General features: G+C 49.4%; 1 protein-coding gene across 1 annotated transcript in view; it reads right to left on the minus strand.

Annotated features, from left to right (window-relative positions):
- Window positions 1–7,012: 7,012 nt before the first annotated feature.
- ACOT13 (acyl-CoA thioesterase 13) overlaps window positions 7,013–22,067 on the minus strand; it is a 179,232-nt gene continuing 164,177 nt past the window's right edge. The window contains exon 3 of the mRNA XM_069613617.1: window positions 7,013–8,492. Within this exon, the coding sequence (XP_069469718.1) occupies window positions 8,336–8,492 (157 nt within the window). The 3' untranslated portion in view covers window positions 7,013–8,335. The remainder of the gene's footprint in view (window positions 8,493–22,067) is intronic.

Below are 22,067 nucleotides of genomic sequence, written 5' to 3' on the forward strand. Positions count from 1 at the left end.
GTCTCGGTAGGGAAGACGACGTGGAGGGCAGATGGACAAGTCGAGAAGGTCCGGGTACCATGTCCTCCGGGCCCACGCTGGAGCAATGAGGATCATCCGGGAACCGAACCTCCGTAACCTCCGCAGTACTTTCGGGATGACGGGGACTGGAGGAAACGCGTACAGCAGTGGGAATGACCACTCCACCACAAACGCATCTCCTAAGGCTCATTTTGGAGGAAATTCCCGCGAGCAGAACCTTTCGCACTTCCGGTTGACACTGGAGGCGAAGAGATCCACTTGAGGGGTCCCCCAAAGGGCAACGATCTCCAGGAGAATCTCCTGAGCCAGCTCCCACTCGCGAGAGATCACGCTCGTCTCCGGCCAGATGAACAGCCGAGATCGAAACTTCCTGCTGGATGGCCCAGAACTCGAGCTGCATCGCCTCCCTGCACAGAGGAAGTGACCCTGCCCCCCCCCCCTTTTTGTTGAGGTAGTGCATGGCCACCGTGTTGTCCGTTAGAATCGGGACACTCTTTCCTCGCACAGTCGGCAGAAAAGCCTTCAGGGCTAGCCTGACGGCCCTCCGCTCCAACCGATTGATATGGAGTCTGGACTCCGACGGAGACCAACGACCGCTGACTGTCAACTCGTTGGCATGAGCTCCCCATCCGGTGAGGGATGCGTCCGTCACGATCGTCACCTCCGGCCAGGGCAGTCAAAATGGGGCCCCCTTCATCAGATTGCCTTCGACAACCACAGAAGGTCCTGGGCGACCGAGGGCGGCACCTGAACAGGGTCCGACATCCTGCCGGAGGACTGAGACCACTGGAGTTTGAGTGCCCATTGCAAAGATCTCATCTGCAACCTGGCCTCTGGCACCAGAAGAATGCAGGATGCCATGAGGCCAAGAAGGCTCAAGAACTCGGACGCTGGGAGAGTCTGGGCAAGCTGAAACTTGTGCACCATCTGCTGAATGTGAAGAGCCCTCACCTCGGGAGGAAAACACAGCCCCAGGAGTGTGTCGAGCACTGCTCCGATGTACTGGAGCCGCTGTGTTGGTGTCAAATGGGACTTCTTTAAATTGAGGGAGAAGCCCAGCTTGTGAAGGGAGTGGCAGGTGACGGACAGATGATCCAGGGCTTGCTCGGGAGAGCTCCCCCTGATCAACCAATCGTCCAGGTAGGGATAGACGTGAATCCCCCCTTTCCTGAGATGCGCTGCCACCACCACCATGAGCTTGGTGAAAACCCTCGGGCGGAGGTCAAGCCGAACGGCAGGACACGAAACTGAAAGTGCGAGTCGCCAACCGCGAACCTCAGGTACTTCTTGTGCTTGGGATGGATCGGCACATGGAAGTAAGCGTCCTGGAGGTCGAGAGACACCAACCAATCCTGAAGTTGAAGGGCCTGGAGGACTTGAGAGAGAGTAACCATCTTGAACTTGTCCTTCCTGAGGAGTTTGTTCAAACCGCGCAAGGCCATGATGGGTCTCGATCCCCAGTCTTTCTTGGAAATCAAAAAATAAGGGGATACCATCCCTTGTTCCTCTCCGCTACAGGCACCAGTTCTATGGCGCCTTTCTCCAGCAGGGCTTGAATTTCCTGCGCAAGGACGGATCCGGACTCTGCAAAGAGAGGTTCCCAGGTGGATTGTCCTGAGGCCTCTGCCGAAAGGGAAGACAGTAGCCGTGGGTTATGATCTCCAGAACCCACACATCTGAAGTAATGGCTCGCCACTCTACAAGATGCTGCGCCAGCCTTCCCCCAACCGGCGAACCATGGGACCTGGCCTCATGACTGAGTGGTAGCGGCAACTGCCCGAGCGGCCTTGGCACCTCGAGTACCTTGTTTTCCACCTCTGGCACTCTTACGGTGGCCTCTTTGACCGACAGCTCCTCTCGTTTTACTGAAGGACGAGTAATAGCGAAAGGAACCGCCCCTCCATTGTTGTCCCCTAGGACGAAAAGGCGGAGGTTGTCGAACTGCAGCGCCCAACGACTTTGCTGCAGCTTTGGAGGTCTGGAACCTCTCAAGGCTCTTGTCAGCCTTGCTGCCAAAAAGATGTTCACCGTGAAAGGGCATGTTGAGGAGCCGGGACTGCGCATCAGGAGCGAAACCAGACTTCCGCAACCACTCAAACCTGCGTATTACGGTGCTCGCCGCCATGGACCGGCTGGCACAATCTGCCATGTCCAAACCCGACTGAACGGCCTCACACATGGCATCCTTGCCATCCTGAACCATAGCAAGGAAACCATCCCGTTCGTCCCCTTCGGGAATATATTCAGCCGCTAATGCAGAGTGTGTGTGAAACGAGACAAGGCACATATGGAGTTGGCCGCCTGAAGCACCATACCCCCTGAAAAAAATCTTTCTTCGCCCAGCCGTCAAAACGTTTGTCGTCCCTATCCGGAGGGATGGTAGGATACGACGCCTGCTTTGCCGGGGCCGTAGCCGCCTGCACCACCAAACTCTCCGGAGTGGGGTGCCTGGACAAGTAGCAGGGGTCGTACTGGCTGGACGGTATTTTCGCAACAAAGACTTGCCCACTGCCGGGAGACTCTCTGGAGCAATCCAAGCCGCCACCACCACCCTTCTCTGCAGAGCCATATGAAACGGCAATACTGGGTCAGTGGGGGGACCAAGATCAAGGATGTCCGTGAGATCATCCTGAACAAACTCCCCTGGGGGAGTCGACCAACCCAAGTACTCGGTGACCCGAGACATAAGGCGCCGGTATGAAGAATCGGCATGAGTGCCAGGCTCCGGCCTACAGAGCTCCACCTCCGGAGAGGTGTCCAGTCCACTGCATTCATGCAGTGACTGCCTCAGGTCATCAAACTGGCTATGGCCCGAGAGAAGCTCATCTGGTACCGTAACCGGAACCAAGCCTTCATCACCCTCTGAAATGTACTCCTGGCGGTGAGAGGAAGACATCTGGGGACCAAAGCTATGCCTGACCTTAGCCAGAGCCTTCCTAGGGGCTAACCCCGTGCCACGGAGCCCCTCCGACACCACCGCCTCGAAAGGCGTTGAGGGCACCGAACAAGTCAGCGCCGGCGTTGAGAGAATCGGTGTCGACGTCAGCTGCAGCGCCACCAGCATCGACGGCATCGACACAGGCCTCGAAGCCGGAGCTCCGAGCGGGTCTCTCGACGACCTAGGCGCCGACGACCCCCTCGGAGGCGGAGCCGCGAGAGAAATAGTCGACGACCTCAGCGCCACAGGCGTCGACGTCTTCCTCGAAGACGGCACAGGATCACACGGTCTCGAGCGCGTCGAGGACCTGGAACGGGCATGGCGAGAAAGGCTACCCTTGTCCGAGCGAGACCTTCCCGCGAGCCGTGCCGACCACCCGAGCCCGAAGGCGTACGAGCTGTGTCTCTCGACCGGTGCCGACTGACCCCACTCGGAGGCGCGGTCGGACCGGTGCCCTGCGATTCAAGAATCGCTAACATCTGCTTCCCGAAGGAAGCCCATTCCTCCGGTGTCGCTTGCATGGTGGGATAAGCGACCTGCCGACAGGCGGAGTCCTCGGAAGAGGACAGGGAAGGCGACCGATACCAGCGCTTCCGGGAATGCCTCAAAGAGGCAGAGGAGTGGCGAGACCGACTCCTGGAAGGAGACCCACTGGACATCCGACGATGTCGCGGAGAGTCGCCTCTCGTGTCATCCGTCGAAAGCCCCGTAGACCTCGACTTCCGGGGCTTAGACACCCGACCTACCGACAGCTTCTTCTTGCGCTCCCGCAAGGCCTTGGCCGTGAGCGACTGGCAGTCGACACAGTCGTCCGTATCGTGGGCCTCCCCGAGGCACCAAAGGCAGGCGTCGTGCGAGTCCGTGACCGACATCTTGGACCCACAGTCCCCGCATTTCTTGAAGCCCGGACGGGGGGTTGAAGACGAAGTAGACATCGTCACGAACAGGTCTTCACAAAAACCGAGAAGAATACAGCAAACTCCAAAGAGTCGAGGCGTACCGATTTTCACGAAGCGAACACGTTCGCAGAAAAAAACGGAACTGAGGCTATGGGCGTCGTGCATCCTACGTATCACATCAGGTGATGTCGGCCGTCGGAGGTCGTCCTTGGGGACGGCGCATCGATGTCATCGACGCAGGACGCAGACACCGAAGATTTTCCGAAGCAGCACAGCTGTGGACATTACCTGTCATAGATATGGAATACGTCGGAGGACCCAATCCCCTCGAAACATCCTGACTTATTATTTGTGAACACTTTCTTCCTTATTTTGAATACCCTACTACACACACTTTCTGTAATTAGTTGTAAGGAATTGGCAATAGGTTTTTCTTGGTATAGGCCCTTTTATTTTGACACAACACCACTGGGACTGCCTTATTTTTCATTTGATGGTTGACGCTTGCTCCCATCTTAGATTTAGTTTAGGCGTTTTTCCACCCGGCATTTACAGTTCAATAAACACCCTTGAACTGTGATCACTTGTGTCTATCTTTATTGTTGTCACCATGAGTTCCTTAAAGCGTGTTACCAGTTAGGACGCTTTCAACATACAGACACTCTAGGAGTGGGTGTCTGCCACGAACTGCCATGCCTGTGCGTTGTCCAGCATTTTATTTATTTGAGGATGGTGGATAATTTTACATCACCACGTTGTGACGAGAGTTATTCCTCGGTTTAGCCACAACAGCCTTCCTTTACAATAAACATGAAAGACATAAAACACGTAACTCACACTATACATTCCTTAATTCAGGTAAGGCTGCGACTATGCTCCACTTATTGGTATCATTCAATGAACTGTACACTTCAACATTCTCTACCTTTTCAGCAGTTTCTTGGTCAGTCTCTTAGGATATTGAAATAGATTCTCTGTCCCATCCGTATCCAGACAGGGTTCACTGGTCACATCACTTCCCTGACTTAGGACCTCCACTTGTGCAGGACTGGTTACGCCTCTTCGCTGGGGAACACCATTTAGAGCCGGGTTGAGTCCATCTTCCTCTCTGTCACTGTCTGGCAACTGCTCTCAGTGTTGATCAGCCCCCATTCTTTCACAAAGGTCTCCTTGGGGGGGGTATGGGAGGCCTTTAGAAAAAATCTAAGTTTTGTGTAACCGTTTCCAAACTCATTTTGTCTGTCACCATGGATGGAGCATCTCATACCTGTTACCTGCCATGGTTGTGGTTCAAAAGAAAAGCTGAACTTGTTTGTTGGCCTTCTATTCTTGACCGGTGCATGGTTCCCTGTTTTCAGTGGAATGAGGAAAAGAGCCTGGCAAAGAAATATACCAGGTGACCTGCAAGTCTGGAACCTGCAACCAAAGTGTAAGATGGCACAGGAGAATCACAAGGAAGACATATACCCTTAAGATTTTGAATTGTCTTGAATGTGAAAGGAAACCTGGGGAAGGCAGCTATTTCCTCAGGAACCATGAACACATCAAGAGGAAGGTGTTGTCCTCTTGAGTTACAAGGAACTTGGTTATTCTTTGTTTGAACGTTTTGTTTTGGAAGAAAATCAATCTGGTAATGGGAGTCATTCCCTGGAACAGTGAACATTGTCCACTTAGATCTTTTTAGTTGGATATTTCCTTTTGTGTTGGATTAGAAGATTTGTGCACTTTAAAATTCAGAGACAATAACCTTTACACCTTAGAGTTAGTTCTCATGTGAGGGCCAGGATAGGATTTCAGACACGGACATATTTTTGCTTTGGACATTTCGATAAAGGACAGACCCATTCGTTTTGGTTGTGGTAGGGAAAGCCCTCATAGAATAGGGAAAGATAGGCATTGTTCAACCCCTTTATCATTTAATAAAAGTTTATACCCAAACCAAGAGTCCTCTGTGTCCATGTCTTATTCCTGACTCCTCATAATGGCGAGTTCATTTTCTGGCTGGCTAGAAGCTTTCAACTTAATGTGCATATCATCTCACCCTACAAGCCACTGTTGGGTTAATTCCATTTTAAGTATTGCCTGGATGCAATACTGACACTAGAGTATTCCCTATGCCTACCAAGAATGTATCATTGGTGTAAAAGGAGAGTAAGTTCCACAACAGAAGTCCAAATAATAAGAGTAGTCACATTGATCCGGACATGTGGTCCAAACAGCAGATAAGGAGTGGAACTATGACAGGTTGGTGATCCTCAAAACTGGGATTTATAGACTGGATTATAGCCCTCAGCAGTGGTAAGGGAAAAGCTTTAAGAAGATTGTGAACAGCAGCACATCATTATGACATTTTCAGACAATCCTGAGAGGTTATACATTTGAGACTTGTACTGGATAGTCAAGGATTCTGGGGTATTTTACACTCTTAAAACATGATGAGAAAAGATGTGCTTAATATAAACAAATGTCTCATCAGGTGTGTTAACGGGTTTTTCAAAGGTTTCAAATTTGATGAGGACTAAACTGCAGGGAAAGATTTAGTATGTATTTTACATACAAGAAGGCACGCTCAGAGTGAGGTTTGTTTGATTCTCTAACCCATTACCCTCAGGTCTGCCCCTCAACAAGACATTATAGAAGGAAGCTTGTTGCTACCAGGTTCCATGATACCCCAGTCTAGAAGCATCTAGTTCCTAAACCGCACTTCTGCTCTCAATGTCATCTTTGACGGGTGCATCATTTTTTAAAGTGCCAAACTGACACAGGCAGGTCAAAGCAGTTGCAATGAAAAATAGAAACAGATCTCACTGGAGTGCTTAATTATTAATGACAGATTTAAGGCATTAAAAAAAAAGTGGGAATAAAAAAGATCCATGTATTTTTCTGCTATCTCAGATTCTGAAATGTCTCCTTCAATGATTCCACAAGGGTTTCCAAAAAGAGCACCCACTGCAGCTAAAATTAAGGGAATGCTTTTAATGGCTCGCCAACTCCAGTCAACATTTCAGTATGTAACACTGCTCCACAAATAACTTTTGCTGACCTCCCCAACGTTCTTTTAAAGGAACGGATTGTTCAACAATCACATCCCAGAACAATTTAATCTCAATATCTATGCAACTTCAAAGTTTGCTATGCAAGGAGATGGCCAGGGTGATAACAAACCAACTTTTACTTCAAGCAATCACTGTGATTCATATTGAGAGTAGATGAATGGTACAATTTGAAACAATACAATAACAGTTTAATCTAAGAAGGTACATTTTAAGTCAAAATGATTTATTCCTTCCTTTGTGATATATTCTGAGCAGATTTACAGTAACATTCTAGGCAAAAACAAGACACTTGAGCCTGCTATACCCACTGCAGGTAATGTTCTCTGGGATACTTGTGGCTACACAGTAAGGGGTTTACTCTAACGTGCCAGATGTATCATATGATGTTTACAACAGTGCAAAAAACAAAAAATCAGATCTGTTTTATATCATATTTGCTTCTTGCGCAATAAGTTATGGGCCACCCATGTTTTGCTACAAGTCATACTACAAAACAATTTTCCACCAAACATTTGCTAGACTTGTTTCTAACAGCTCAGAGAACAGAGCAAGCCGGCTATGCCATAAATGTCCAATAGTTTAAGTTTAAAAGGTGACCAAAATCAGTTTCTTCTGTTCCTCGCTAGTAAAATTGTTCTGAATCACTTCACCCCACATTTTGCGCTAGTACACATCTTTCAACAGAATGGGCCAGGATTCACTTGTTCAATTCATTAGCAAACATGCAGTTTAAACAGAGCAATATGGAACGGATGCATTATACATGTTGTCCAAACCATGTGGCGAGCCAACCATTGAAGACCGCTGCCTTATACCTTATTCACAAAGCCCAAAACTGGCACAAATCTTGAGCTGCCTGGAGCAACTCAGATGCTCAAGTGTAAATGTGATTCACAAAGATTTGCTCCAGGGCATCTCAGAGATGCTCCAGGTAACTCTGGATTTCAGGTGTAGGCTTTGTGAATCAGGTATGAGGTAGCACGAACAAATCTGAGATGTTCAGGGCAGCACCCGATTTATTCCAGTACAAATCTTCATAATTCAGTTCCCATGTATTTTTGATGCAAACATACATTCTTTCCTCTGAATTCCATGTGAGAAATGTGTACAACGTTACCTAACAATCTTCAAGAAACACTTTGATGATCACACAACCCTCTCAGTTGGCGCTGTTGAACATTAAGCAACCAATCTTTGACCAGAAATGTTGCTTGCTATACACAGCTAGAAGACTGTAAGGCAAACGTTCTGGGTGGTGATGGCCGTGTGTAAAGCCACATACTCAACAAAACCTTCGAAGAATACCGAATTACTTATTTCACACAGAAGCAAAATGAATATACACGACGATGCCCACACATTTAGAGATGCTTTCAAATTCTGCTTCGGAGGTTACACAAGCAGAGGAAAGATGGTGTGGTTTAGTTCCCTAGGTGTTTTGTATGTCTTCCTTGCGCTATAAGTTTTCCTGTGTCTTTGTTTGTGACATCGACTGTGGCAAACGCAAGAGTTTTTCCTTGCTTCAAAATCTGAGCAGTGATGAGTACGGAGTCCCCAATTTTAGCAGAATTCATGTACCTGAAAGAAATGGGAGAAAAGAAACGACATATGTATGAGTTTTAGTCAGAGGCCACCAATGCATGGATTTTAAACACACTTATTTCGCTGCCCTCTCTTGTGCATCTAAAAGTGACTGTTTCGACTGAAAGATTGTGGATACGCCTGCAGATCAAGTATTCAAATAAACCCAGAGCAACAATGACAGGGGGAGGAAAGGATCGTTCACAACATTTGTAAAGTTTCACTTGGATAGTAATGTAATCCACGGTCATTCAGAAACATTAGGGCAGCGATGATGAGCACAGCAATCACGCTGTTTAGAGCGAGAACGCTTCTCTGAAGGCATTTATTTTGGATTTATTAAGCGCAACGAATCAACAAAGGCCTTCTGGTGCCTAGCAGACAAATAGGGAAAATGGCTAGAGAAAATCTTGGAAAAACAGATACTTCAATTCAGAACGAGGCTGAAAACGTAGAGGTGCATCGTATGGAGTGCATCGTATGGAGTGCCAAGGGATGGCTTCTCCAACAAACTCTTCTGCCTGCCATGGGGTCTTGAATGTTTTTGGGCTAATTAAGACTAACTAGGTACATTGAGGCAGTTACAAGGATAGATTCATGGCCTAGGAATGTTAAACTATATACCTTTTAAAGGGGAAAACAATGGAGAGACATTTTGACAACCAGACAAATGTGGCATCTGTCGTCTGCGGTATGTGAGATATCTGGAGTCAGAATTTGTTAAAGTTACTCACCGGAGTGACTCTTTTGGCTGCAATCTCCTCTTGGCCCAAGAAGATTTCTTAGGATTGATACATGCATTTGGGCTTTTCAAAACATTTTGGCTTTGTTAGCTGATAATAAAGATGGATCTTGTTTTAAGTGTCTCGGTCTGAGGTGGGGCAGGCTACATATGGTCGGTCATAGGGGAAAGCAGTAGCAGATGTCCTGTGGAGAAATGCTCATCTAGTCCATTTTTTCCCTTTCTATTGTGGGACTTGTAGTTTTGCTCTTCAGCATCAAAATCCAAGACTACACATGCCATAATGCAAAGTAAAACCCAGAAACGAATGCATCTTCCAAATTATGGGGCACTGCTGTAATGGTATTACCTGGCCAGAAGATGGCAAGAGCTGATAAATGGTGTTAGTGACAAATGCGTAAGACCTTTTGTAAAATTGATACAAGAGCCAAAAGCTTTAGCTTTGCTAATGCTTGTTTTTGACAGACTTCTGTGCAAGTAACAGATTCAAGGACATACATACTGCATACAAATCAAGTGACTGACTAAACATGGTTAAAACATTTCTATTATACCAGGAGATGGTTTATAGCAGCCAGTAAGTCATTACCTTTAAGAAGGTTGCTCAGAAACACAGCGGTAGCTCAAAAAGATCTCTGGAGGATGTGTTTTGGACGATGAGGGGTGGGTAGTGCTAGTGGTGGGAATAGGTATAAAGACTAGTATCTTCACGGTGGGTCAATTGGTGGTGTGATGATTCATGGAATCTCGCCACTTCTCTCCAGAGGGAGCTCTTCCCAGTGAGGCTACCCAATATTCCCGCAAGGGGTGGCAGAAAGCGAGACCTCACAGGGAGAGACTCCTCTCATGGGGACAAGGACTCAAGTTCCGTGATTGAACTCCCTAACCCTCTTGCCCTTGAGTCCATGAAACCCATAAAGTCTGCTGACAAACAATCTGAAAGCACTACTGTGTGGTATTGCAATGCTCCTTCCTTTCTTCCTGTAAATATTGATACCACCAAGATCAGGAAGACTAAAATGGACATACAGTGTGCTCTCAAGTATCCTTCCAGGAGTACTTTGAAGAAGAAGATTGATGGAGTTATCCAAACTACTTCTTTGCCAAGAACAGAAGGTACTAGGAAGAGGTGGCCCCAAGGAGGCATGAAGAATACACAGTGGACACAAACAAAGGACTGTGACACTCTGCTGGAGAGGAACCAGCTGAATGACATTCAGGAGGAGAAAGCACCCAATGAGGGGGAAGTGGATATTGCAAGCAAAGCAGGCGTGAAGCCTGGCAAACTCAGCAAGTTCAACCCTGGAAGCAAGAAGCTACATCAGGGAAGAAAATCTCCAGGTCGGGAGGACGCTGACAGCAGAATGCAGGAGTCTTTGCAGGCTGACGCAGAGCAGGCCTGACTGGAAGCTGAAAACTGACTGAGGGTGGCGTGACCTAGAGGAGGTGGATCGAGCGGTCAATTAACTGCACTGACACCATCTGGCCGGGGACTCCACGGAGCCAAAGCTCAGCAGCGGAAGAGGAACAGAGAGAACATTTGGGAACGCATCGACCCAACACCCCAGGAAGAACTTGAAACGTGGTTCCAACAGAGAAGAGGTAACAGGAGTCTCGGGACACCCGGTAGGGGATTGGGGTAAGACGCTGAAGTTAAATAAGTCATCAGGAGTAATCTCCCTCACCTCAGTCACTGGATCAAAAGTACCGAATATAAAGAAGGCATCACTTGAAATCCCCCCCATCTTAGTAATTGTCTCAGATATAACGAATGTAAAAAAAAGCCTCCGGAGTAATCTCAGTACTTGTGCCAGAAGTACCGACTTGGAAGACATTGGGAGTAATCTTCCTCGTCTCAGTAATTCCCTCAAAAATATCGAATGTAAAGAATGCCTCAGGAGTAATCTCCCTCGTCTCGGTACTTGTGACAGGAGTACCGAATGGGAAGAAGACAGCAGGGATAATCTCCCTCGTCTCAGTAATTGTATCAAGAGTATTGAAAAGAAAGGAAGCCTCAGGAGTAATCTCCCACGTCTCCAGAGTTGGGATAGGAGTATCACGTGTGAAGAGGACATCACTAGTGATCTTCCTCATCTCAGTTTGTGTGTCAAATAGACTGAAAGATAAGAAGATATTGGAAGTACTCTCCCTCAAAACACTCATCAAAAGAGACATTCAGGCTACGGGGTGCCACAAGAACAATCTCCTTTGTCACAATGTTAGAGGAAATCAAGGATACGACGGGAAGAGTTCCCCTTGTTTTCACCGACGAGAGGAGAGGAAAGAAAGACAAGAAATAACTGTGTGTTGGAAACAAAAGAAGTGTTTGACTTTTAAGCAAGACTAAGAGAAGCCAGGAAAGATGAGCAAAGGTTGATAAAAACGGTTGCAGGAAACTATCCAAAATTAGCCAAAGGCTGAACCAACTGAACTCAGAGAAGGGAGTCATTCTCCTGGTTCTGTCACCTAAATAGTTGAATCAGAAACTAAGGCAAAAGGCTACCAAACAGCAGCCTGGGGACTGACCCAGTCGACCACGAGGAGATAACAGTTGTTGGACTGTTGGACCAGGGGAAGGGAGTCATTCTCCTGGTAGTCTCTACAAGTGCAGAACTTTAACTATTAGAAATACACCCCTAGGGCTGATGCCATTGAACCAGGAGAAGGGAGTCATTCTACCAGAGCTATTTATGTTAATGTGTTTTGTTAGTGATAGGGCTAGAGTAGGTTAGTTTGGACAGAGGACAGACATATTGAGTTTGACAACCACCCTGACGACGAGCACCCAAGTTCTTCTTTAGTTAGGTAGGGAAAACCCTTTAGATATAGGGGAAGATGGGCCTTTTCCATTATTATTTAAATCAAGTTTGTTGTAAACATGCCACCCTTTTGTCCGACTCCTTACTCCAGCACGCCACAGTGGGTACAAATCTAATAAACACTCACATGGTTACCCCTCTTCACACCCAATCTCACTCTTGTCTTCACTTCCTGTGATAATAGTTTGGGCTTGAAGGCAGTGCTTACAGCACGGCATAATAGTGAAAACGAAAAAGGTGTATGGTATGTATGCATTTTATGAGTATTAAACAAATGGTATGCTTTGCCATAAACTTACAAACAAATGGTACGGGGTAGCACTGAATGAGATTACACTTCCAGGGATTGCAAAATCTCATCGCCCACTCACACAGTCGAGGAGATTTTATTGAGGCCTAGGACCATTTACATAGTCATCGACCTTCATGGCGAGTACTGGGATGTATTAAACTTTCATTTCCTATTTACTGCAAAGAAACATTCTGGCTTCTGGGTGGTAGCATTGCACTAAATACAAAATGCATTTATGGTGAAATGCACCATTTAACAGCGTATTTATATTTTTTTCTTTTCATTATAACGGGGCAAGGGAATTATGTTTTGGTAGAGTAGGGAAGGAACAAGTTACTTACCTGTAACTGTTGTTCTCCAGCATGGGTCTGGCATGGATTCACATGCTCATGAATTCCCCGTCGTCAGGCTGGGAATCCTCGGTAAGGAAAAATCAGTATCAGTTTCGTTTCTGATCTGTCTTTCGTAGTAGTAACCAATCACTGATCTCTGCGTCATACTGACCACAGCCAATGACTGCCCTCTCCCTAAGCCCCGCCTCTGGCAGCCATCTTCAGATTTGGTAGCACGTGAAGTGGCAGTATGACCAAGTGAAGAGCCGCAGAGGGGTAGGCGGGAGGGTTCGCATGTGAATTCATGCCAGACCCATGCTGGAGAACAACAGTTACAGGTAAGTAACTTGTTCCTTCTCCAGCATGAGGTCTGGCATGGATTCACATGCTCTTGAATAAAAGAATACATAGCAGTACACACATGCACAACCACGGGAGGTGGCAAAGGCTCAACATTAAGCATTATATCCAAAACTCAACATTAAGCAATTCTTACCTCCTCACCAGGCTCACCTTAGGCGAACAGGTTGCGCAGCACTGCTTGGCCGACCCTGGACTCCTCCCTGGAATCCCGATCGACGCAGTAGAATTTCGTGAAGGTGTGCGTCGACATCCACGTAGCAGCCCTGCAGATGTCCAGCAAGGGCACACCAGATAGGAACGCCGTGGTAGCTGCGATCGCTCTGGTGGAATGGGCTCTTGGACGGCCAGGCAGCGGTCGTTTTGCCAACCGATGACAGTACATGATACAGCCGGAGAGCCATCTGGAAATGGAAGCCTTCGAGAGAGCCTTCCCCTGATTGACAGGTCCAAAGTTCACAAAGAGTTGTGACGTCTTCCGAATACACTTCGTGTGGTCCACGTAGAACTTCAGCGCTCTAGCCACATCCAGCGAGTGCAAAGTCCTTTCAGCCGGCGACGAAGGCGACGGGAAGAAAACAGGCAACACCAAGGGTTCGTTGAGGTGGAAGTCCGACGGCACCTTGGGCATGAAGGAGGGGTGCGTCCTGAGCACTACCCTAGTGTCGTGAAAAGTCAAGTACGGGGGCTTGCAGGAAAGGGCCTGGATCTCTCCCACCCGTCGTGCGGAGGTGATGGCCACAAGAAACGCTGTTTTCCACGACAAGAACTTCAACGGAGCCGAGTGCAGAGGCTCGAACGGAGGTCCCATGAGCTTGGTCAGCACCACATTGAGCTCCCACGCCGGAGCCTTCACCGGCGGGAACGATCTGAACAGTCCCTTCATGAATTCTTTCTCCAGACGATGAGACCACAAAGACGTCCACCCCATGGTTCTGGTGTATCGGGAGATCGCAGCAAGATGAATCTTGATGGACGCGTGCGCCAGTCCAGCCTTGGCCAGCGTCAGTAGGTACGGCAGTTCCTGGGGAGCTGTAATCCATAGAGGGTTAATCTTCTGTGCGTGGCACCAGACAGAGAACCTCTTCCATTTGTGTCCGTAGCATTTAAGAGTTGAGGACGCCCTGGCCTTTGCAAGAACCTCTCTGCAGTTGGCCGGTATGTCGTAGCCTCCAAACTCTAACGCTGCAGGAGCCAGGCCTGCAAGTTCAGCGACTTCGGGTCGTGATGGAGGATGGCGCCTCCTTCCCTGGAGAGAAGATCCGCGTCCACTGGCAGCTTGATTGACGGGGACGCTGACAAGTCCAGAAGGTCCGGGAACCATAGCTGCCTCGGCCACGGAGGTGCGACGAGGATCATCCTGCACCATGACCTCTTGAGCTGGTTGATGAGCCGGATCAGCAGCGGCAATGGAGGGAACACGTATAGAAACAGGCCCTCCCAGGGGACGAGAAAGCATCGCCCATGCTCCTTGGCTGGGGAAACCTGCTGGCAAACCTCCGGCACTTGGAGTTCGTCGCCGTCACGAACAGATCGGTCTGGGGTGTGCCCCACCGTCGGAAGAGGCGGTCCACTAGATCCTGCCGTAGTTCCCTCTCTCGTGGCACGAGCGCAGCTCTCTGCTGAGCGAGTCGGCGATGGTTTTTTTTATCCCTGCCAGGTGCAACGGCACCAGAAACATCCCTTGGGCGACGGCCCAATGCCACAGATCCTGCGCCACCTTGGACAGGGCTGGGGATCTGGTACCGCCCTGCTTCCTGATGTAGAACATGGTGGTGGTGTTGTTGTCGGTGAAGATCCTCACCACCTTGCCTGGTGAGGATCTAAGGGCCCAAAAAACTGCACGGAGCACCAGGACGTTGATATGGAGGGACTTCTCTGTCAGAAGCCAAAGGCCTCTCGCGTGCAGATTTTCAGTGTGCGCTCCCCACCCTTCCAGGGAGGCATCCGTGGTCACTGTCTCCTGGTGGTAGGGGGTCTGGAAGTCCATGCCCGCCGTCAGATGCGCGCGGGTGCCCCACCACCGGATCGCTCGTCGGAAACTCTCGTCGAGTGTGATCCTCTCCTCAAAGCTGCCCGTCGTCTGGATCCAGCGTGCGTCCAGGAACTCCTGCAACGGGCGCATCCGGAGCCTGCACAGGCGGATGAGATAAATGCAAGAAGACATCATTCCGAGGAGGGACTTGATGGACCTCACCCTGGCCGCGTCCGCAACCAGCATCCGCTGCACCTTGCCCAAGATGGCCCTCGTCCTTTCCTCCGACGGAGAGGCCAGAAGCGACACTGTCGAGCTTTGCTCCCAGAAACAGCGCGTCTTGCGCGGGCACCAGGTGGGACTTGGCGTAGTTTATAGAGAATCCCAGGTCCGTGAGTAGTTGGACGGTCCTTGCCGTGTGCTCCACGACGAGCTCCTTCGTCTTCGCCCGGATGAGCCAATCGTTCAGTTAGGGGTAGACGTGGATCCCCTCTAGGCGCAGATGCGCCGCCACAGGTGCGAGGCACTTGGTGAACACCCTGGGTGCTGACCTCAATCCGAAGGGAAGGGCTCTGAACTGGTAGTGACGCCCTTGGACCACGAATCTGAGAAACTTTCGGTGTCCTTTTAGGATGGGGATATGGAAGTAGGCATCCTCCAAATCCAACGACGACAGGAAATCGCCCTCCTCCAGTTGACCCAGGACGTGTTGGAGGGTGACCATCCTGAACTTCTGTGCCTTGATGAATTTGTTCAGTCGTTGTAGGTCCAGGATGGGACGCCATCCTCCAGTCTTCTTCACGAGGAAGTATCATGAGTAAACTCCGGAGCCCCGAAGCCTCTTTGGGACAAGCTCGATGGCGCCCTTCCTGAGCATCGCCCTTACCTCCAAGAGAAGTTGAGGGACGTGATGTTCCTTCCTGGCCACAGGGGGGACGCGCGGGCACCTCTTTAGAAACTCGAGCACATGACCCTGAGCCAGGGCGTCCAGCACCCAACGGTCGGTGGAGATGGACTCACACACGCTGACGAAGCTCGCCAGCCGGCCTCCCACCGGGGTGCTTCGGTGGGGGGGCCTGACCCCACGGCCGGTTCAGTCCTGTTTAGACGAGGCTTTGCCGCCTTGTCGTCCTTGGCGACGAAGGCGGGGTCCGCCCGACTTGCCTCGTCCCCTGTAGGCTTCCTGTGGCGACGAACGGGCCGCTTGATGATAGGTGGAAAATCCGCCGCTGGAACCTTTGGAGGCACCCGGTTTGCCTCCACCGCTCCGAGGGCGGCCGTCGTTGCTGGAGAACACCAAGAGCCCGGGCCGTCTCCGTGTCCGCCTTGATGGCCTGTAGGGAATCGTCCACTGTTTTCCCAAACAGGTTGCTCCCGTCGAAGGGCATGTCCAAGACTCTGGTCTGCACGTCCTGACGGAAGTCAGTAGCCTTGAGCCATCCTTGCCGCCTAAGGCACACGCCGCTGCCCAACTGGCGAAATCCAGTGTCCGCGATGTCCGTCGTTATCGTAATGGCGTGGTCCGACGCCACTTCTCCTTCCTGCAAGATCTCTAGGGCCTCCGCCCTCTTGTCGTCTGGTAGGAAGTCCAGCAGGGGGGCGAGTTTGTATCACAACTCCCTGTCGTAGCGGGCTACGATAGCCAAGGCGTTGGCAGCCTTAATCGTCGTCGCTGCCGATGAGATGACTCTGCGTTCCATCGTGTCCAATTTCTTTCCCTCGCCGTCCGGCAGGGAGGTTGATGTAGAGGCCGCACCCCCCCGCTTTCTTCCTGGCCGCCGCGGAGACGACCGAGTCCGGGGTCAGCTGTGCCCGAAGGCACAAGGGGGCCGCGTCCGGGACCCGGTACTTCTTCTCGTACCGATCCCTTCAAGCCGGCGTTGTGGATGGGTTCTTGAGGAGGGCGAGACCCTCATCCCAGATATCGTCCAGTAGAGGTACAGAGAGGACCGTCTTCCTCTTGGTCTCACGCCGTTGATAAAGGAAACCTTCCTTCCCGGGCAGAGCTGGAAAAGCTCGGATGCCCTGGCGATCATGGCGTGAAATGATCCAATCTCGTCGGGTGGGGAAGCCCGGGTGGGAGGTGACGACGGGAGATCCTCGTCGTAAACCTCGTCGTCAGTACCCGTCGCGGCCGTGTCAGTCCCCGTATCATCGCCACGTGCCGTGGACGGAGAGGAGGGCTGAACAGGGCGCGAAGGTTGAAAAGGAGGTGGAGGATGAATCCTTCTTCTCTTAAGAGGAGGGCTCCCAGAAGGGCCTGGCTCCGGGTCCCCCGTCGGGAGCGGTTCCTCCGTTGGTGTTAACGGCAGTCTCGTCCTTATCTCCGAGCATAAGGACTGTATAGCCAACAAAATGGCCGCCGAATTGTATTGCGGCACTGGTTGAGGGGGTTCCGACGGGCAATCAGGAGCCCCGTCGGCACCCTCGACGTTCTCGTCGTCTCCCACGTCAGGGTCCCTCCCGACAGGATGGTCTTCTTCCACGCCAGAGCCGTGGCCTAAGACTTCGATCAGCTCCTCCTCAGAGGTTGAGGCCGAATCCACGACGACCTCCTGCTCCCCCCCTTTTTCTTCTCCGTCGGAGGTTTCATGGGGGTCCTGTCGATGGGCATGAAAGAGGACTCCCTCCGCGGTGGCAGGGAGATTCTGGGCCCCGAGGTCGCCACCACTGGTGTAGCCTCCACAGGCTGAGCCAGGGCCGCCGCGACTGTCTCGATAGAGGCCTTGGCCGGATGGATCAAGGCTTTCACCACCTTAGGTACGCTCACCGCCTTCTCCTTGGGGGGAGGGTCACCACCTCGCTCCCCCTCTGATGGGGCCTTCGAGCACGACCGAGGTCTCTCCAGGAGCTTCGCCGGGTGCTCGGCCTTCCTCTTACCCGAGCCAGAGCGTTGGCTCGTGGTTGATGGCGCCGGGGAGGATGCGCCCTGCCTGGCGCCCGTAGAGCCCGACTGTTCGGCGCTCCCGGTGCCAGCGGACTCGCGGTACTTGGCCTTCTGTTGGACTCCCGTCGCCCGGGCGCCCTCAAAGGTCTTGGAAGACCGCTCGGACTTCTTCTTCTCGCCTGACGGGCTCTTTCCTTCCAGCCAGTTGGCGAGACGCTGATGGCGGTCCTTCATGGTCCGCTCTGACATACTGCCGCAAAACGCACAGTCCTTCTCCACGTGCGTCTTGTCTTCATGCAGGCAGTAAAGGCAAAGGGAGTGTTCGTCCTCCTTGAAGACATTCTGAAGCTGGCATCCAGGGTACACCCTGAACAGCTTTCCGGGCGTCAAGCTTCCCTTCTTCTGGGCCATGTCCGAGATGGGCCTGAGAAAATTCTGGAGTCCTCCAAAAGCGTGGCTCGACGAAATCTTCACCCTTGAGGGGCGTATAAGAATCTGACATGGGTCCCCGTTGATCGGATAAAGAAACGGTGGAGCTTGAGGCTCTTTTGACCGAAAGAGAGAACATTTTCCTAAGAAAAAGCGCGAAAAAAGCACTAACGCTCGAGAGCAATAGCACGAGGATCCCAACACTTGAACGTGCAGTAAAAATCTGAAGATGGCTGCCAGAGGCGGGGCTTAGGGAGAGGGCAGTCATTGGCTGTGGTCAGTATGACGCAGAGATCAGTGATTGGTTACTACTACGAAAGACAGATCAGAAACGAAACTGATACTGATTTTTCCTTACCGAGGATTCCCAGCCTGACGACGGGGAATTCATGAGCATGTGAACCCATGCCAGACCCCATGCTGGAGAAACTAAGTAACTAGACCTGCAGGTCTAGTAATATTTTTAAGAATTTACGAGGACTGACTGACATCTGCCTTTCTTCTATACTGTTACTGGGATATGGGAACACCAATGGGCGCACATACAGACGCACAGACCCCCAACTCACCGCACTGCACTACTGTTAAAACATGCCCGCCCAAATGCTGGCTACCCAAACTGTGTACAGGGCTCCATTGCTCTTGAACTAAGCGCACTTTAAACAATAAAATAAAAAGATGCAATTCAAGCTTTTGTGTAGCAACATTTTTGAGAAAAGAAATAGACCAAGATAGGGTGCAGGCAAGATCACTTCTGCCCTGCTCCGGCCCCCTCACTTACCCTGCAAAAGGGATTATGGACTAAGAGTGTGGGTATTATAAAGTGTTGCCTATGTGTATATCCAAGAACTCACAGCCACACGAAAACTATAAGTAACTTGACCGGGCTAAGCTTTTTCTTAAGGTTAGCTTTAACTAGTGGTCAGCCCAACACCAATCTAAACAGTAGGGCCTGTAAAGGTATGCAGAGGAGTCCATGTGGCCACCCTATAAAGCAAGTAAAAGGAATCAGGCCCGATGGCTAAAGAAGCTGTATTCCCACGTCTGGAATCTACATGCAAACATTTTGAAGGAAGATGTTCGACAGCTTCGCATTCAAGAGTACAAACGACAATCTATTGAGCAACAGTCACTTTGGATGCCAGTTTGTCTTGAATGAAAGGAAATATTGTAAAACGCAACAAAAAATGTAGTCATTGCTGACACGCAAGTGCGTATAAAAAAATTGCAGATGCAGGACATCCATGTGACTGGAGACAGAAGAATTCGAAGAGAGAGAGTATAGAGATTTAACATCCTGCAGCACATTTTCCCCATTCACACAAAAGAAAACTGAACCAAGTGGAAAAATATTATTATTTAGTTAAATGACCTAAATACAATAATTGTTCAAAAGAATTTATGGAATTGTAAACGGCAACTAGCGGACCAAGAACATAAAATATAACCTATTCCTCCTTCCGCTCCTCTTTGAAAGAACTTCTTCACTCCCCTACCTGATAACTTCCCCTTATCTCCATCTCCTCCCTTCTTCTATTATCCTCTCTCTGCTCTCCTTATCTATATCTTTTCCTGTCTCTACTGTGATTCCCCCTCTTTTGTTGCTCACTTCACATATCACTCTCTCCCTCTTGATCCTGCCCCCTCCTCTCCTCTCCCTTCTGACTAGCAAATTGTTCTAAAAGCCGATTTTATGGTTTGATTCACGTTTACTGTTTTGCTTCTACTGTTCCATGTTTTATGTATTACTGGTTGTTATCTGTAAAGTGCCTTGGATTAAGGCGCTATATATAACAATAAGAATACAAATAAAATGAGAACACCTGATAAAACCTGTGGCTAAATTGGAAGCAATCATCTCCTTAAACAAAGAGGATTAAGAGGAAGCTCAAAGATGAACAGTGTTGCAATGACTACTTTCAGTGTCTATTAGACACTGATCATATGCGTTCCATTAAAGCCAATTTTGAAAAATTCATTAGCATGGTTTATGGCATAAAAGGATATCAGAAAAATGCCTATATCCACAAGGGTCTTGTGAATCCATTAGTAAGACATGTTGTGGCACTCAACAAATGTTGTGGCAATGAACAAAAGTCATTTGGAAACTCTGGCAACCTTTCTTTTTAAACAATTGATCACTGAGGAGGACATTTGTTATTGACACAACAGATTATTTATGCAAATTAGACTAACAAATGTCCAGCATTTTTCATGGACCAGGAGAATGTGGAGTTATGATTATTTACAGCACAAACAAGAAATTAAACTTTAAATTAGGACACAATATATGATAGTTATGGAAAATTGACAAAGCACTTTTTTTAAATGCTTGTTTGCCAATCAGCATTCTGAAAAATAGAGTTCAAGTTGCAATACAGTGTTTTGACCTCTGTTCTCCAGCACCATCATTCATTTTGATGGCTTTTGAATTATAATTACAGACTTCACCTGACTATCAGAAATAACCAGGCTGTTGACAAAAGAGAAGGGATGCATCATTTGCATATTTTCCTGGGAGAGGCCAACATGATTGAACCTTAGCACCAAATGCTAAAGTCAGTGATCGAAGGGAGGACGAATTCCAAATCCACCACAGTTAGACCATAGATGAACAGAGTTGAACACTGAGATGTACCCACTTCTGGAAAAAGATCTGGACTACCATCACATTCTGCTTTGACTCCTGGGCTATGAGTCAGCCATGTCAAGGTGTCCGATCCAGAGTTCACAATCCTCATTATGTGAGGAGACACAGAAAATAAGAATCCTCTCGGAAGGCCTGCAGCATCAGCAGGGAGACCTGCTTCTAACCTGCTTGTTTGCATAAAACATTGCAACTGTATTGTTAGTGTAGATCAATACTCAGCAATCCCCGACTGCAGTAGGTTCCGAGGGAAATAACCTTCAACTCCAGAACAATCATGTGAAGAGAACCAGCTGACTCGCCTCAAACTTTGTAAACTCAAAGGCTTCTCACCTGTACCCTGGTCAGGTATTCACTAGTCCAGAGGGTGACCTTACCAGAAACAACCCCCCCTGAATGTTTTTGGTAACTGAGATCACAAAGGACTGAGACTGAAGCAGTTAATCCCACAATTGGCCACTTGAAGCTGGATCTTCTCAATGTTTTGAAGGGAACAGGAGACCACTAGAATGCAGTAAAGAATCAACTCCCATGTTTTTAGACCAAAAGGCAGGCATAATCTAGAGACATTGATATTGGCTAGCCATTGTCCTCAGGGGCCGATTCCTCTCCAGAGTAGGGAAGATGTTGCCCACCCTGGAGTGCCAGATTCTGGCTGGGTACCTAAGTGGATTTGCTCTTGTTCACCATCAGGCATAGGGCATTCAGAAGGTTGTGTGAAGTGAATGTGATGAAATGTCCAGTCTTATTTCATGACATCTAATGGGGTGGGAAATGTGGTGGGGACCTCCCCGAGCTAACAAATTATGGCCCCAGTCATTGTTTGGGGCGGATACCCAGTACACTGCCACTTAATCCCAGTCAGTGAGTAGGGGACAAACACACCCTGTGGAAATGTGCTACTGGCCTTTTAAGAGCCTTAGCAGAAGAGCTGCAACATCAGGCAGGGTACTGTACCCATTCACCATCCCAGGCACAACAAGATGTATGCCCTGATTGGACTAGAAAGTATCACTTCAGTTTTGAAACCCTGAAAATGCTTAACTGATCCGCTAAATTCTGGGGACCCTGCAATCATGCGCAGACTCG

This window comes from Ambystoma mexicanum, chromosome 5p (assembly GCF_040938575.1).
Source record: "Ambystoma mexicanum isolate Mex_15411 chromosome 5p, UKY_AmexF1_1, whole genome shotgun sequence".
Taxonomy (NCBI): domain Eukaryota; kingdom Metazoa; phylum Chordata; class Amphibia; order Caudata; family Ambystomatidae; genus Ambystoma; species Ambystoma mexicanum.